Consider the following 18,389-nt stretch of genomic DNA (forward strand, 5'->3'; position numbering starts at 1 on the left):
CCTCCAGGACAAATGAGATCCCACACTTTTGCACTAGGGATAATGAGGCTTGGAATCAAGTTTCATGATCCACAGCAGGAAATGATGCCTATTTGCAACCAAAGAACCTGTTCTGTTTTGCCACCTAGGGCCCCTCCCCCCCAAAGCAAGGCTGCCCCGCCTCCCTTGGGGACAATCAAGGGAGGAACCTGACCCAAATGGTTCCATTCACATGTCTATCGTACGTGTCAGGTCACATGGAGCGGAAGTGGCTCCCCTATGCTGTGTGCACGTAGGAAGTGGGCACAGTTGGTTAAAATTCAGAAACCACTTCCACTTCCAAGATTAAGTAACAACCAGTTATTACCATATTTTTGGTGCTGAGGTGTTAATATCTCAGTACTGAAAAACATGGGATATGTTTCAATGTGCCTTTTCCCACTTGAATATGCATGTGAACAGGAACTGGGTTGGTAGAGCATGGGGCTCTTAATTATCATGGCCGTGGGTTCGAGCCCCGCATCGGGCAAAAGATTCCTGCATTGTAGGGGGTTGGACTAGATGACCCTCGTGGTCCCTTCCAACTGTAGGACCTCCTCATACCCAAGTGCTAAACATCTTGCCAAAGGACCCTAGTTAATGTATGCCTACTAGGTGGCTCAAGCAGGCAAATGGCTGCCCACCATCTCACTGCCACCACACTATGGAGTGGGGATGTTCAAGGGCTCTGTGGTTGCAGCAGCCAGGTGCACACGATCTAGATAAAATTCAACTGAGCACGGCTTTCCCTTTTGCCTGCCTCTATAATCGACTGCAGGTTGGCACAATGAGCCACTTGAGTCAATGGGAGGTCTGCGCACGACTCTCAAATCCCCACTGAATCCATTCTCTTCACTTGGTGAAGTTACTCATTTTCTTAGGGCTGGGCGGGCACACAATGCCTTCCATCCACCATGGTAGCCCCTTGGGTTGCCTATGGATCTCTAAACGGAAAACAGGGATCTACTGAACCATATTGGGATCCTCTGTGTGCACTCGTGTGTTGGCCCAATGGTTTGGGCAGGTCTGTATACATTCTTAGAGCCATAAACTCTCTGGGGAAACTTTCGTTTATTCTGTAAACAAGCAGTGAATGCCCTAAAGAGGAAACTTAACAGGAGTAACAACCTTGCGATGGGGGGTTTGACTTGAAATCCAATAGGATAATTGACAGGAATGACTTGAATGGACAAGACATCAGTCATATGACGGCTGCACAAGTTAGTCTATTTTAGCTCCTTGCATTGTGCCAGCCCATAAACTTGCAAATGGATTCTACGATCCTGATACGATCTGAAGGCTCCCACAATGTCATGGGCACCTCTAAGGCCATATTAGTGCATAGTTAAAGAAAAGAGAAGAAGAAGAAGAAGAAGAAGAAGAAGAAGAAGAAGAAGAAGAAGAAGAAGAAGAAGAAGAAGAAGAAGAAAAGAAGAAGAAGAAGAAGAAGAAGAAGGAAGAAGAATCACTGCTTCTGAAGAAAAAAAGAGCTAGATTTCCCCCTCCACCAAATGAAAATAATACATTTAGCAACCTGACAACCGGTGTGCATCCTACATAAAAATGTCCACTGGCCTTTTTATTATTTTAGTCACCTCATAATTTATAATAAATAGGTTAATCACAACCGATAAATATGCATCTTTAAGTAAACAAAGGAATGAAGAATTAGTGTTTATACAGAGGATGCGTACATTTCAAAATCATAGATAATCATTGAACTCTGCCAATGAACAGATTACTGGCTTCAAGAACAGTGTTCAGACACACGGGATTATTGTAAAAACCATAACTGCGCTCTGTACCACAGCAAATTTTCTTTATCAAATTAAAGTCACAACGATTAAAACAAAGTATCATTTTTAAAAAGATTTGTGACTTCTAGTTCCAAAGCTATCATCGATACATAAAATAAAAACACTTCTTAATGATTTCCCATTTGAGAAGCTTCACATAAAATTATGGCATCTTCTAGAAAAAACTTTTAAATGAGAAAAATATCCCGCCCCCCCATTAATAAATTTTGTTTATATAAAACAGCTAAAGAAAGAGGCACCCCCCAAAAATGTGGGAAAAAATATTGCAAAGGAGGTTAATGCCTTGTTGCCCAAGGTAAGTTCTTGACAAAGGTATGATCCAGCCAAAGTTAAGTACTTTTTGCAGTGCAATTAAGTATGGATAGTACTGCAGTCTCAACCAAACTCAACTGAGAAATTTAAGTATGTGCCTAACTCCTCCAATGAAATGAATAGGACTTAAGAGATGCAGAGAGGCAAACTCCTGCCGGTTGCTTCTCTGCTAAACGTTGCAACCTCCTCTTGACTTTATGTCCTAAATAGGACATCCATCTGGAGGGCCCAGGACTTTAATATCAAATGTAATACAAATATATGGAAATATATATATCCAGATCCCTACACTGGCATACTGTGAAATACCGCGGGTAGACATTTTGTGGCATGGCAAAGGATTAGACACAATTACGCCAGTCTAGCTAATCAATAACTTTTGTTTTTAACTTTGGCTGAATTCTGGTCAATGTTATTTGATAAGCTACTCAAAGAAGGGATGGATGATGTGCGTATAGCATCAATATTTTTGCACTCAACACGCACCCACACACACTTTTTCTTTTTCTTTTACAATCAAATATATATAAGCATTAAGTTCAGCTTTCTAAATATGTTAGTGTACAATATTGTTTTGCCCCATATAATTACATTTGAATATTCTTGATTAAGAAAAATTTCAGCAGGTTTTTTTTTCTCCTTCTTAAAAGAACGCTGCATTTACAGTGCATAGCTGTAACAAAAAAAGAGCATCGTCTTGTCATACGGTATGTACACAAAATAAAAATACTCCATTTAGCATCTGTAAATACTTAACTACATTCATGAATGTAGTAAATAATCTAACTGTACACCCCCCTCCAACCCCCCCCCCTCTGAAGATTTGCCCTCAATGTTTTTGTAGCGTAACACCATGTCGGCTCATCGAAGGGGGGAAAAAACACCCAAGAAGCTGGCTGTTAATGAGGGTCTCAAAATTTCTCTATGTAAGATAAATGTTTTGGATGTCACAATTAAAAAGACAGAACTTTAAAACGCTATGGAAGTTGTTAATCCTTCCACCATTTTCTGCCCTTCCCTTGCCTTCATGAGAGAAGCACAATGAAAGATGGCGGGCTTTGTGGACCTGTAGATTTCTTCAGGATTGTCGTCATTTTAAAACAACATGGCGTGAGAAGAAGCTTCTTTAATGAAACAAACAAACAAACAAAATCCCCAAACCTGCAGTGTGTCTCAGGTGTCAGCAGCGGAAGTTTGAATTTGCTTCATTTTGAAAATGTCCTATGTACACAATTTTGGAGTTCGCATATATATATATATATATATATATATATATATATTTTAAAACGTATCTCTATGGAACTGCTGCCATGTCAAATGGTTCTCACTTGGCACTCTACAAAGATCGAAACCCTCGCCCTCTTCACCCTGGAAAAGCAAAGTTGAGACTCAGGGGGTACACAAACGCTCACACCAGACCCATTTTGCCTCTTCATTCCTTAAGCAGCTGTCCATGTAAACTATGTTTTTTTTGTATATGGAGAGTGTGTGGAGTTAGGGAGAAATTTGTAAGCATGACTTCTTCATTGTTCATTATTGAAGGACTTGCCGTCCATGAGGTATTCGCCATCCCTCCATTTTCCTTGGCCATGATGCACGTTACCTCCGCAAGCTTCGCTGTGCCTCTTTGAGTAAGCTGTCAAAATCCATGGAGTCATACTTGCTCTTCGTAGAAGCAGGATCAAAATCGTCTGAGTTTGAATCTAGAAGAAGAGATAGGTAGGTTAGAGTCTTGACTATTGTGACTATGGTTTTATATATATATATAGAGAGAGAGAGAGTCTCCTTGACGTGATAGTACTGGCTGGTTTGCATGCAACTTTGGGAATGCAAATTGCACTAGGATTAATCAAGACTAGAGTCCAATCTGCAATGGATAACAATAACTAATTTGGCTACCTATTTGAGTAGTAGCCACGCCACTATCACACATTCTTCATGCTATTTATCTGTTTGTTTGTTTGTTTGTTTTGTTTTTTAAAAGATTTTATTAAATATTTTTCATAATACAATAAGACATAATAAACTAATCTAAATAAAAACAAACAAAACAGCAAAGGGGAAAAATAGATGAAAAGGAAAAAAAGAGGGAAAATAAAAAGGATATCTGATTGTCTGTCAGTTACATAAAATAAATTATTCAAAATATTCACTCTAGAATGACATCCCATTGATCTACTTTTTTGTTAGGAAATATTTTCCCAGTCTTCCAAACCAAATAATTCAGCTTAAATTGTTTTCCGTTTTACACAAAAAAATCCAAAAGGGGTTCTCTAGTTATGGTTATTGATAAATTTCAACAACAGCTTTCCTCTAATCAAACATATCAACGTTATCTCCAGTTACTTCCACAACCATTCCTCCATATTAAGCACTAATATTTCCACCTCTGTCTATACTAGAGTCTCTCTGTGATGATATATTAAATGATACTCCATAATTGTTTTTTTAAAAATTATGCATTCATTAATTCACATCCAGTTCCATATCTTCCGTTTCCATTTCCTGTTGTATTTGTCATAGTTTTCCATCTTGATTTTTTAAAAATTACCCCCTTCCATTTGCATTCTTCATGCTACTTATCCACAGGTCCAGCCAACATTATTTTTAGTGACATGGCTTCCTTCCAACCTTATCTTCACTGCTGTGTGGAAGGTGGCTCCTTCCACATCACTTGACATTAAAGCCATTTTGCAGGGGACCATTTGGTACCAGTTCCCAGAAGGGGTGACACTGCTATGGGAGGGGGGCAGCATCCAGTTCTCCCTTATTACCTCAATCTTCTAGTCCATGGGTAGGCAAACTAAGGCCTGGGGGCTGGATGTGGCCCAATCGCCTTCTAAATCCGGCCCACAGCTGGTTCAGGAATCAGCGTGTTTTTACATGAGTAGAATGTGTTCTTTTAATTAGAATGCATCTCTGGGTTATTTGTGTGGCATAGGAATTCATTCATTTCCCACCCCAAAATATAGTCCGGCCCCCCACAAGGTCTAAGGGACAATGGACCGACTCCCTGCTGAAAAGGTTTGCTGACCCCTGTTCTAGTCCATGAGTAGGCAAACTAAGGCCCGGGGGCTGGATCCGGCCCAATCGCCTTCTAAATCCGGCCCGCGGACTGTCCAGGAATCAGCGTGTTTTTACATGAGTAGAATATGTACTTTTAATTAAAATGCATCTCTAGGTTATTTGTAGGGCATAGGAATTCGTCCACCCCCCCCCAAAAAAATATATAGTCCGGCCCCCCACAAGGTCTGAGGGACAGTGGACCGGCCCCCTGCTGAAAAGGTTTGCTGACCCCTGTAATGACACAGAGGCCAATGGAAGGAGACTCCACTACCACTACAAGAAGCATTAGAAGGGGCTATTTTTACTCTCTCTCTCTCTCTCTCTCTCTCTCTCTCTCTCTCTCTCTCTCTCTCTCTCTCTCTCTCTCTCTCTCTCCAGGGCTACTCATAAAGGGCTCTTACCCTAGTGAGATGGGTTCTGGATATGTAAGCAAATGCTTACTACAAGCCCCCTTTTTAAAACAAAAAACCAAAAAACCCTCTTAGCTTTAGTGCTGCATTTATTTCCCAACATATTAGGCTGTTTCCCACTTCTTAATGGGTCCCAGTTATTCCTTGCAGAATGTTACAAGCCATTTTGAACACACATTGTGGGATGCACTATTCCGGTAGTTCCCCTGACTACAACCACCTTTTAGAAAACAGATTAGTTTAAAATAGATAATAAATTAGTTATTCGTGTTCAGGGTTTTGCAATTCTACATTTGACTCATTCTCTCCCCCCCCCCCTTAAAGGAAAAGACAGCAATCTTTAAAACAAAAACCTCGGAGAGGCATACTGGAGTTCTGATGAGGAAAAGGTTTGAGGACACACTGAAAACATGATAGCTCTTCCAGAACTCACCCCCCAGTGATGGATAATGTTCAAGGAGGTCTCTTTAAGGCAGCTTATTTTATACCCTAGATGTTTTGCGATACTAAAAAACACCCCTGACTTCATCAATGTGGAAAATAAGTCAAGACAAGACTTCAATCTGTCTTTACTGGTTTTATCAGCCAGTGTTTGAACAAATGATTTGCCACCTTTTATATTTTCATCACTGGGCCTCTATCTCTCCAGCAGTCAGCTGCCTTTCTGCGGCTTTACACTATCTATTTAGCCAGTGAAGTGAATTATAGCATATTCACTTTGAACAATGCATATCGCCTTTATCATTTAGATTCGGAGAAGACATCAATTGGCATGGGGAAATATTGTTTTGTATTCACTTCCCGCATTACACAAAGCAGAGGGAGAGTGTACAAGATTTCAGACAGAGGAATAGCAGTATGCTGAAATCTTAATGATCTCAGTCATTAATTTAATATTTAAAAAAATCCCCACATAATTAGACTACTAAGGACAGCTACAAGTGTCATCACACTTAATCCTATTTTTGGTAAAAGAGAAACATTTCCTGTCCTCCTGCTTAACCTTTAATATTCAAATATATAGTTAAGAGAATTCATTATAAGAAAAAGGGTCTTTGGATAAACACCGAAGCCATTTATCATGAAAGTCCTAGCTGCCTTATGTATGGGTGCTGCTGTGGTGATGTATAAAATGGCTAAGGTCCAGGATGCTAGGTAGGTAAAGGGTGAGGGACCCCTGGATGGTTAGGTCCAGTCAAAGGCGACTATGGGGTTCTGGCGCTCATCTCGCTTTCAGGCTGAGGGAGCCGGCGTTTGTCCACAGACAGCTTTCTGGGTGGCTGGCCAGCATGACTAAACAGTTTCTGGTGCAATGGGACACTGTGACAGAAACCAGAGCACACAGAAACACTGTTTACCTTCCTGCCGCAGCGGTACCTATTTATCTACTTGCACTGGTGTGCTTTCGAACTGCTAGGTTGGCAGGAGCTGGAACAGACATGCTTTAATTAATTTTAAAAAAAGTGGCTTTATCACAATTTGAAGGTGGTGAGAATATGAGCAGAGGGAGTGAGGATTAGCACATGTGTTTCATCCCTAGTGCAATGCTGCTTTCTGAAGTCCACTAACTGCCCAAGTGCAGTTCTGCAGAGGCACATAGAATGCAGGCACAACTGAAATCTGTGGTGGCAAGGAAGCAACTTCACAACACTTTACCACAAGCAGAGCAGGGCTCCCTTTGCTGTTCCCACATGCGGAGAACGTCGAAATGGCAATTTTCCACATTGGCAAAAACAGACCTGAATTTGGTTTAGAAAGCACTTATGAAACAACTGCAGCTACTTTTCAAACAAGGTGCTCTAAATTTAATTTTTATTGTTCGTTCCAGCTTGAAAAATAATAGAAAGACCTCGGGTAAACTGAAATTGCAGACCCTACATTCAGCCCCTCCCCGCCAACCCCCCCCCCCCAAGTAAATGCCATACCTAGGTCTGCATAGTTTGACTTGCAAAATTGCTTTTGTCCACAAAAATACAGTTCGAAGTCAGGTTCGTTGGCTCTGCGCAGCGTGTACCCATTTTCTAGAGCGGCAAAGGCATCACAAGTGTAGCGGTAAGTGATGAAACCATAGCTATCTCTGTAATTGAAAAGAAAACATGCTGTTGAGAATTGCAATTAAAAAGTATTAATGCACGCCCAACGTCACCATTTCCTAAGAAGCAAGAACTCTACGGGGGCTCACCTAGCGTAAATGCCAACACCACTGCGTCCATTCATCAGCACAATTGTCCTGTCAGCCAGCTAAATACTTTTTTCTGGGACATGAAATCTCAACTATAGCGGGATTAATAAATAAGGGAGAAAGTGGGGGGAAGGTTTTTTTAAAACTTTAGCTTGACTTCTGACACAGTACTTTCTTGTTGCCACAAACTTATGGGCATCTTTCTTTCTTTTTAAGTGTACAGTGGTACCTCGGGTTACAGACGCTTCAGGTTGCAGACTCCCCTAACCCAGAAATAGTACCTCGGGTTAAGAACTTTGCTTCAGGATGAGAACAGGAATCGTGCGGCGGCGGCGGCGGGAAGCTCCATTAGCTAAAGTGGTACCTTGGGTTAAGAACGGTTTCAGGTTATGAACGGACCTCCAGAACTAATTAAGTTCTTAACCTGACGTACCACTGTACACACTTCCTAACAAGAAATAATCTTAAAGGCTAATCTCACCCATCATCCTGTAGATTTACGGTGCACTCCTCAATTTCACCAAAAACTTCAAACCGGTCTCTCAGTTCTGTTCGGGTCGTGTCAGGCCCAATTTTGCCCACATAAATTACACGTCGTTCTTCCTGTTGGAGAGGAGCACATGAAATAGCTTATTTGAAAATACATATATAAAATTGAGGTGTTATATAATTCTAATACTTTAGTTTAAGACCACCTAATTTGAAAGAGCAGGTCCACCTTTTATCTGTTTTGGGGTGGTTTGGCAATAGCACTAAATTCTCTGTTGTCTTTATTATTTTTTGTAGGGATCAGGTCTTTGATTTTTTTTTTAAAAAAAATAAACTTTAGATTTAGATTAAAATATAATCCATACATACTCGAAGACCACAGTCATACCAAACCAAACCAAATTCATATATAAATCATAATATACAAAATCATATAAATCATATAATAATAATAAAAAGAAAAAAATACTACTAAAAAGAAACTGAAACTTTCATCTCTAAATAATAATAATTAAGACAATCATGGTGCATTGAAAGTAATGATAAACATAATATTCCAGAGCATAAAGAAAAAAAGAAAAAGAGAAAGAAAAAAAAGAATAAAAAAGAAAGAAAGAGAAAACATACATTTATCTCATCATTCACGTCCAAAAACAACCAATAACAGTATCCTCTAAATTCATCAAAGATCATGATCTCGTACCTATATTCCTCCCATTAAAGACTCCCACTTATCTCTCTTTGATTTTTAGCGATTTTGCATTTTTTAACCAACTTTTATCTGTGCTGCAAGACACTGAAAGGCTGTGTATAAATTCTTCTTATATAAAAATTAAATAATATATAAATTTTAAAGTGCTAAATCCCTTTGTCTAGAAAAAAAATGGGCTGCAGAAATTGTAGCAGATTTGTACACTCCTAAGAAATGGAATGAACTGTACGTTGAGCAAGTTTGGTCTGACTTTAACGCTCCATGGACATGTTTTGTTGGCATCCTTCTGTCTCAGGAGACAATGGAAGAGTGTGCCTTCAGGGGTGAAGTCAAACTGCTGGAGAGTTTTACAGCTCCTCCAGCGGCTGTAGAGACTGTACAGGACAGACACCTGTTTTACTGCAGGTGGTGTTTGTTCTATCTGAATTCCTTCTAATGGTCATTCCTCCTCTTGTCACTGCTGTGGATACACAACCTGATTGTCTCCAGACGCTGTGTTTTTCTGCAAGGGGTTCCCACACAATGTAGTTGATATTGCCAGCCTCAAGTCACACTTGCAGATAATTTTGTAATGCAGAGTTGGCCTGCCAACAGGCCAGCCTGGTTCCTGAAGCCAGCTCCCCATAGAGAATATCTTTGGGGATCCTGCCATCTTCCAGTCTGTGGACATGACGAAGCCAGCATAGATGTCATTGGGACTTCAAACATGATGGGAATGTGGGCTTGGGAGAACCCATCTTTGTTTGAGACTCTGCTGTGCCATGTGATGCCAAAACCTTCCCGACGCAGTGTGAAGTAAAACAAACCCCATGGGGTGTGGGGTATCAGAAAATCTATGTGCAAGTGTTCACTAATTTAGAACTCTGATCATCCCCTAGCTATCGGGACCAGTGGCCAAGCCTTATGGGAGCTGTAGTCCAACAACATCTGGAGACCCAAGTTTGAGAAAACCTGTTCTAAGGTTCTAGATAGCACAAGGAGTCTCCACTTCCCAGTTCACGGAGCGCAACAGTGCACTCAGTCCATGTGTAGAATTCATGGAGAGAGGCAACAATGGCGACATCATATTGAGGGGTAAGTCTCAGAAGAATTACCAACGTATGGTATAATGTGTCAGGAACATGTAAGCATGGTCTCTATTTCCATTTCATACTCCTTGACTTTATTTTAGGTTGTGTTTGCTCCTAATGGCCTTGCCTTGGAATAGGAGGATTCAGCTCATAAATCTGGGAACAGTAAAGATTTGCACATGCTCTGCAATATTCCTCCCCCCATCACACGCAAATGTCTTAACAAAACAAAACTTAACTGCGCTGAACCACTTGATAAGAAACAATTTGGTTGACACTAGCTATTGAACCAAAATGACTGACCAGATGGAGCATAACATGGAGCAGACTTTCTAATACACTTCATTTCAGATAATATATCTGGATTGGAAGGGGAGGGGGGGGGAAACCATAATGTTTCATGCACCAACATTGAAAACGTAATAGAGCTATGTGATGGGAATAAATACTGCATATGCTCCACGAGATTTGTCACGAGTGTGATTATTCTTGGCTTCTATTTCCCCTTCTTCTCTTTATTTAGGCTGCGAGAGATAACCCTGCTAAAACTGAACCATTAAAAAAAAAAGGCTTGGTGAAGTACAATTAAGGGAATAAGTAAAAACGACCAAGGCACAGAAATTCAAATTTGAAACTGAAATGTACCATATGTCCTCCAGTATGCAAGAGCGGCAAAAGATTCCACTAACTATTCCCTTAAACGGCATGCCATTGTGTCCACAGATTGGGTACAGGCTTACATGGCTTTTTCATAATTCCAAGAGCGATACAGTAGCTTTCTTTGCAGTTTCTCTGATACGGGGCCATAAATGTGCAAGGGTGAATAGAAGCAATACATGGTTAAGCAGCAAACAGTGTGGCCCCACTGCTTGTTCTTAGTAAACTAGTAATATACGCTAGCTGACGATGGAGGTTCCATTTAATTCCTAGCTAATAGCCTTTGGTAGCCCTATCGTCCATGAATATGTCTGACTCTCTTTTAAGGCCACATAATATCATAACATCATAACATATAGTGGCTGTGAACATTCCTGCCCGCCCCCCAAAAAAACCCCAAGAAATCAAGGTAATGTGCATAGAGTTTCCAGGACGTTTCCTGTCCAGGCACTGTTCAGATGAAAGTACAGTGGTACCTCGGGTTACAAACACTTTGCAAACTCTGCTAACCCGGAAGTAGTACCTCAGGTTGAGAACTTTGCCCCAGGATGAGAATGGATATCGCGTGCCGGCGGTAGGGGGGGGCATTAGCGAAAGCGCACCTCAGGTTAAGAACCGTTTCGGGTTAAGAAAGGACCTCTAGAACAAATTAAGTTTGTAACCCGAGGTACCACTGTATCTTAGCTTCAACAAAGTTGCTGCATTGTGTCACTTCAATATCATGCTCTCTTTTGTAGTTGTTCTAGAAATTATTGTTAAAAAATTGTAAATGCAGGGGGCGATCCTATTTTTCAGCAAAGAAGCTCTCTTTCCAACTTCAAAAAAGTTTTAAGGTTATCTTGCATGCATCTGCCAATGTTTGATGGCCATGCATGTTTCCAAGAGATTATCCAGACCCCGTATCCCAGCATCCACACACTGCTGCTTTTAGCAAATGAAAAAATGCAGGCACCTCTTATCTGGGCTCTTAAGAGTGCATACTCTGAAGAGCTGGTAACATAATTCTAACAGTAGGAGAAGTATGGTCTCACTCTGCATTGGTCCACATCACCCTGCTCTGGTAATCATCATCATCACGAATCTATTAATTGCCTTATACAAAATCACATACACACAAATAGTTAAAAATGCAGATACATTTACAACAAAACAAAAACCACACAAATTAGACACTTGTGGCAAAGACCTGTTTATCTAAGCTGGGAAGGTTTGTCAGAACAAAAACGTCTTCAATTGTTTCCAGAAAGTGTAGGTCAGGCATAGGCAAACTTTGCCCTCCAGATGTTTTGGGACTACAACTCCCATCATCCCTTACCACTGGCCCTGTTAGCTAGGGGTGATGGGAGTTGTAGTTCCAAAACATCTGAAGGGCTGAGTTTGCCTATGCCTGGTGTAAGCTGTAGGAGCCTGTCGTATCTTGGCAGTAATTCTGTTCCACAGAACAGGGGCTGCCACACTCAAAGTCCTGCTTTAAGTTACTGTGGAGTAATGCTGGAGTGGGAGGGGGGAGGAATTGTGCAGGAGGGACAAGTAATGTTTCCATGCCTGCATGCAGGGATATGAGTACGGGAAGTAACCAGGAAGAAAGGGATGTAGGCAAAATTTTGGGGTTTGTCTTTATGCTTAAGAATCTACCAATTTCTGTTTCATTCGTTAGTGAATAAGCATAGCAATCCTAGTTATCTGAAGAAGTGTGCATGCACACGAAAGCTCATACCAATGACAAACTTAGTTGGTCTCTAAGGTGCTGCTGGAAGGAATTTAATCATAGCAATTCTGTTATTTCCCAAAACATTTTTGACTGCCTAATGCTGTTTCGGTCAACCTTCAGCTGAAGTCAGTAGTGTGAGGCAGAGGAACATAGAATGCTGTCTTATACTGAGTCAAAGCACTGCCTACAAAGATTGACAGTAGCTGTCCAGGGCTTCAGGCAAATCTCTACCTGGAGATTCCAGGGATTGAACCTGGGACCTCCTCTACACAAAGGAGATTCTCTGCCTGTGAGCTACAGTCCTTCCTGCTCACCTGACTTCCCAAGAGCTGAGTCACTGATGCTTATCCAGAGAGGGGGAAGTGGCAGGAAGGTCAGCGCAGTGCAAAGGCATTGGTGCAGCCAGTCCATTGCTCCTGCTGGTGTGTTTGCCCTGCGCTGAGCTCGCCACTTCACATCTCCACCTCTCCCTCCTGATAACGAGCAGTGAGCACACTGTCTGGAGTTGGAAATGGTCTTGATCAGGCACCCCCAAACTGCGGCCCTCCAGATGTTTTGGCCTACAACTCCCATGAACCCTAGCTAACAGGACCAGTGGTCGGGGAAGATGGGAACTGTATTCCAAAACATCTGGAGGGCAGAAGTTTGGGGATGCCTGGGGATTCATTCTTTTATAGGGTAATGTTAAATTGCCAAAAGAAAATTAAAACAACGGCATATGCTCTCTGTCTGAATACCTTAGACCTTACTTTACACATGGAATGACAGTTGAAATATTTTTCGAACACATTTTTGAAGGCGTATATGTGAAAGCTTTCACAATCTGCATGTTGCTGCTATAGTCTATCTGCCAGTGCCTAGGTGACTTGTATTATTTCTTAGAATCATAGAAATGCAGAGCTGGAAGGGACCCCAAGGATCATCTAGTCCAATCCCTTGCATGTGGAAATATGGGGATTTGACCCCATAGCCCAACAATGTAGCTCAAATTGAGTATTCCCAAAACTTCTGACCAGAAATAAATGGACCCAGGCTTTGCTCAAGCCATTAGGAAAAATCAGAGCTATTGTACTATTGCTTGAAAAAGGAACACAAGGTCATTGCAGGAATGTCAACATCTCGGTGGGGGAGCGTATGGGACAAGAGGTCATACAAGGGCATGTTGTAACTCTTTAGAGTGATATTTCTCTGGCCTCACGCAGTCAGCCAACTATTTTCAGCAATAACAAGTCCCAGCACACACATACCCCTAACAAGTCCTGTTTTAAAACTAATGTATAGCTTTTGTGTCACCACTAAACCGTATGCCAATATTGGATAAACCGTATCCAATTACTTTCACTGGCGGGGGCAAATTTACACAAAGACTGAAACTGGTTGAAAAAGTTATTCCTTTTCTTGGGGAACTTTAGTTCTGCGAGGGAGCAAAGGGTCTGTAACAAAGTTAAGAGTCACTGATTCTTCAGGAGATGCAATGGCATTGAAATCAGAGCACAATTGCCTTAACTTTGTAGCACACATATGCTCCAAGACGGACATTTTAGGACAAAGCACATTTTTGTCTGCATCACTGAAGTTCCTGCTTCTATGGCAGATTTATATATTTCTATACATCCCATATGCTACGAAAATTTAAGCTACTTTGCTGCTTACTATCCATGACAAAGCCCTTTTCTAATACGTCTTCTAGTGGCTACCGAATGTAGAAAGTGATGATTTACAGTAGCTTTAAAATATTACATTTTAAAGGCAAAGTGAGCATTGAAATGAAAGCACACTGGAGCACAGGAGATCAGAATTACTGAGAAATGCATGTGAAGAGATTAGCATGGGTGTGTTTTGTTTGTTCCCTTTAAGGAGAAAAAAGACAGAGAAAAGGAGTATAAAACAAATCTCTTCCAAAATGAAAGTTATCTGCATAGTGCTTACAATTGCTTTCTGCCTCTGTCTCTCTCTTTGTTTGGCCCTTTCAGTTTCCCGTTTTTCATACTCTTTGCGATATTCTTCCCTCTTCAGCCTTTCATGCTGATATTCCTCATAGCTGTCATATCTAGGAGAGATAACTTAATCATTAAAATCAAGTGCCTGAATTTCCCAGAGGAACAATGAATAATAAAGATTGGGTGTGTTGTTCCTTTGACACATGCATAAAGAAATATATGTTAAAAATGTGAGACGTATAAATAGGGGATGCTACACTACCTGGGTCTATGGCTATATGGCGATCGGGATCGGGATCTTGAATACAAGGGAGAACTTCTATATGCCAGGGGTCTACAGTGACTGGACTCATGATAGTAGGAAGATCTGTTAGAAGAAATAAAAAAGAACATTTGTCACTGATTGTAAAGGATGAGTTATCCCCCTGCTTCCTACGGCTCACATCTATAGCTTCTTTCTATCTGCTGATAAGGTTTTGTCATAATATGTGCATTTCTTAGCCACCTAACAACAAAAGATGCATTGCCTTGCTGGCTCAAGGGTCCAACTTGTCTAGGATTCTGACTCCAGCAATGGCAAGCTATGTGGCTCCATTTTGACGTACAAGTCAGGCTCTGCATATTGAGAGATCATGGGGACTCCACTTAGTTTATCAGAGCTCCTATCCTTTAAGAGGCTTCACTTCCACAAATTTCAACTGATCCTTTAAAAAATAATAATAACCCAACAACCTCTAAGTTAGTTGGCCATCAGCACATGTTACGGGAATGAATTCCATAATTGTGTGTTGTGTGGGAAAGTGTTTCCTTTTGTCTGCCCAAGTGATTTATTTTCTCTCTGCAAATTCTTTACTGAGATAAGAATAGATGACTGAGTTAGCGACTGTCGGCCTCGTTTCATATGAACTGTAACTAGCTTTGCATCGGAGAGGTTGCTGATAAAAGGTTAGCACAGCAACTTCCTGCAAGCGGGCAGTCACATCCCATCATGCCGCTTGTTACTGCTCAGCATCTTTCTTCCAGTACAGTACCTTGAGGAGGATCTACTGCACGGCGACCTTGATCTCGATCGGGAATATGGAGAGCGGGAACAAGACCGGTGCTGAGGAAAGGACCTTGATCGAGAACGCATCCTTTGGAATCTTTGAGAAAGGAAGGATTTGGGTGGAGACGCTGAATCTCTGCATGGAGAGTTAAGAGATGAGCAAGAAGCCGACAGGTCAAACAAGGAGTAGGCTTGCGTCCCATCCCACGACCAGCACAGTTTGTCACTTTCATCTTCGCTGTCATCGAAAAGACCTTCCATTGTTAGTCCTGAATTTATAAACATAGGTAGCTTGGAGAATTGTTCGTCACTATAATTACCGTTGTCCCTCAGTGCACTGGTTTTAGTGGTCTCCTCCTCAAAAACAGCTTGGCTAGGGGGACCAAAATGCTTATTGAGTTCGGCCCGGATTTCCTGGTCTTGGAGCTGTTTCCGGCCGTTGCATTGCAAATCCTGCCTGTTCGCCTGTGAAATTTCTCTCTTATACTGGTCACTTTGTTCGAAAGAAGAACAGATATGGCACCACCGCTCAGGCAAGCAGCCTTTCAATTGGACTTGTCTGGACTCCTCAAGCTCCTGGGATAGGTTGATGTGTATTTCTGTTTTCGAATTAACAGACTGACAGTAGTCATGGTCACCAAACAGCCGCAAACCGGGCCGCTTTGTCTTCCTCTCCTCATGACCGGCAGACAGCACAGTTGTTTTACTAAGCTGCGCATACAGCTCTGACCGTTCTGGACCCTTCCGAACTAAGTTATGTCCTTGAGAGCTGGAAGACTCACTGCAGCGCGGTTTTTTGGAAGGTGGCATAACAGTCTTGCATGGCGACTTTGGCTTTGGTGAAGTCCGAAAAGGGTTGTCTTGGTTGGCTTTGTGAGGAGGGGTTGTAGGCGGAGTTAGGCCTAAGAGGAAAGCAAAGCAAAAACCAACCCAAGTTGGTTAGCATGTGGGTTCTACCCTAACTTTTCCCCCAAACACCTTCATGAGGCCCCCTTCTGTCGCTTCCCTGAAATATATCCTCAAAACCCATCTTTTCCACAAAACCTTTGCCAAAACCTTTATTCACCTATTTTATGTGCATGCATCTAAACCGAACACACAGTCTTCTCTAGTTCACACTGGCATCCATCTTTCTCACCTCCCGCCATCGACTTCCCCAAGTTGAAATTTAGATGCTCAGGATCTCAGAGGAAAAGATTTATCTTCTTGTTGCTACTCTATAATGTGTTATGAACATTGAGGGTGCTATATACATAAAGAAATCATGTTAATTGAAATGAATGAATGAATGAAGCAAGCAAAGAAACACACACACACAAAAAAAACCCCTAAAAATGAAACAATGTTTTTATTTACCCCTTGCAACATAAAAAGTGATGCTGATGTTACTAAAAGTCCCTTCTGTTATTACCTTTAGTGGTGTGGAATAGCTGCAGCATGGATCCTGTTTGCACCACTTGGTAATGTCACGAAGTCCTAGATCACAAGGCAGAAGCGAATGTTGTGGTTCCTTTCCACACCAGCATTGTACCCCCAAGTAATTGGATAAATACTGGCATGAGAAGAACCAAATCATGGGCTCCTCCCACTTGGCCTTGGTCTTCAATACTACCACAGTGATGTGGGAGGGGCATGCATTCCTACGGCTCCAAAGCTGCTAAAAGAAGTGCTCTAAAAAGGGCTTCTGGGTGTATATCAGCACAGGACAAACCAGAAGCTTCTTTAACTGCACATGGGGAAGAGATCCTTAACTCTTCCCTCCCCCAGCCTCAATCACAATGAAAATCACCCCAATACTGCAAATAACACCCTCCAAAAAATCAAAACCTTCAAAAAACCTAACATGGGTATCAATGGAAGCTTTCCCCCCTTATTGCCACATAGGGGAAATCAATTTTCATCAAGATTGTGGTTGGGGGTGAAGGGGCAACCCTCTCTTCTCTGTATGACACAGATGCACTGAGAATTGGGGCCCACACGCATAGTATTATTTAAGAAAACAACAGCAGATGTGATTGGTAACCACACAACTAAAATAACGTCTAAAGGAATGTTTATTCCTTCAAACATCAAACACTATTGGCAGGGGGGGGATTTTGATTTTATGAATTTATTTTCTTATCAGGTTTTTGGACTATTTGGGTGTCCTCTCAATAGCTAGGGAGTTTGAACTAATTTCGGTGGCATTCATTATACAAAGCTGATACTGAAAATGGTAGATTTAGACTGTAAATTGAAAACACTGTCACAGTCATCTCCACCCAATCCAACTATTTTTAAAGCTAAAACAATCTAGATGACAGAAACGTGCAGTACTTCAGTAACAGACAACACAAAGAGATGCAAGACCTAAAATTAGCATACAATTTGTAGCAATGATTCAGGTCTGCAGAGCTCAATAATTCAAGAAACCCTTGCTAATATACAAACAAACAAAAAAATATTGAAAACAAAACAACAAGGTTCTTCTAAAACAGGCATCCCCAAACTTCGGCCCTCCAGATGTTTTGGACTACAATTCCCATCAACCCCTGACCACTGGTCCTGTTAGCTAGGGATCATGGGAGTTGCAGGCCAAAACATCTGGAGGGCCGCAGTTTGGGGATGCCTGTTCTATAACATTGTTTTTTGCCGGGGGGGGGGGGGAGAGAGAGATGGGAGGAACAGAACAATAGTGAAACTGAAAGGGCAAATGAACATTACAAATGAACATTACAAAGGAGAGACTGAAATTTACTTTGTGTTGAGCAAATAGAGGATTAAGTAAATAAAGAGGAGACAAATGTCAGATCAATAACTACCAGGTTCCCCCGCTCTCTCCCCACACACTATGATGTGCATTTACTATGCCAGATCTCTTTGCAGAGATGGAAGATCACACACAGCCACGCTGAACTACCTAGAATGAAAGAAGGCAAAGCTTTCATCCCACTGTTGATAGTTTTGTGTAGTGGATGTCT

At 41.5% G+C, this 18,389-nt stretch overlaps 1 protein-coding gene across 7 annotated transcripts in view; it reads right to left on the reverse strand.

Annotated features, from left to right (window-relative positions):
- Nucleotides 1-1,549: 1,549 nt before the first annotated feature.
- Nucleotides 1,550-18,389, reverse strand: part of PPARGC1A (PPARG coactivator 1 alpha) — a 608,542-nt gene continuing 591,702 nt past the window's right edge. For 5 of the 7 annotated variants that reach the window (XM_060278951.2, XM_088658461.1, XM_060278957.2 and 2 more), the window contains 6 exons: nucleotides 15,416-16,331; nucleotides 14,647-14,751; nucleotides 14,374-14,494; nucleotides 8,287-8,408; nucleotides 7,549-7,700; nucleotides 1,550-3,850 (listed from right to left, as the gene is read on the reverse strand). In XM_060278951.2, the coding sequence (XP_060134934.2) occupies nucleotides 3,747-3,850; nucleotides 7,549-7,700; nucleotides 8,287-8,408; nucleotides 14,374-14,494; nucleotides 14,647-14,751; nucleotides 15,416-16,331 (1,520 nt within the window). In that variant the 3' untranslated portion in view covers nucleotides 1,550-3,746. The remainder of the gene's footprint in view (nucleotides 3,851-7,548; nucleotides 7,701-8,286; nucleotides 8,409-14,373; nucleotides 14,495-14,646; nucleotides 14,752-15,415; nucleotides 16,332-18,389) is intronic. The other 2 variants (XM_060278952.2, XM_088658452.1) reach the window with 1 other exon arrangement.

The sequence above is a fragment of the Zootoca vivipara genome, chromosome Z1 (assembly GCF_965207765.1).
Source record: "Zootoca vivipara chromosome Z1, rZooViv2.hap1.1, whole genome shotgun sequence".
In the NCBI taxonomy this organism is placed as follows: domain Eukaryota; kingdom Metazoa; phylum Chordata; class Lepidosauria; order Squamata; family Lacertidae; genus Zootoca; species Zootoca vivipara.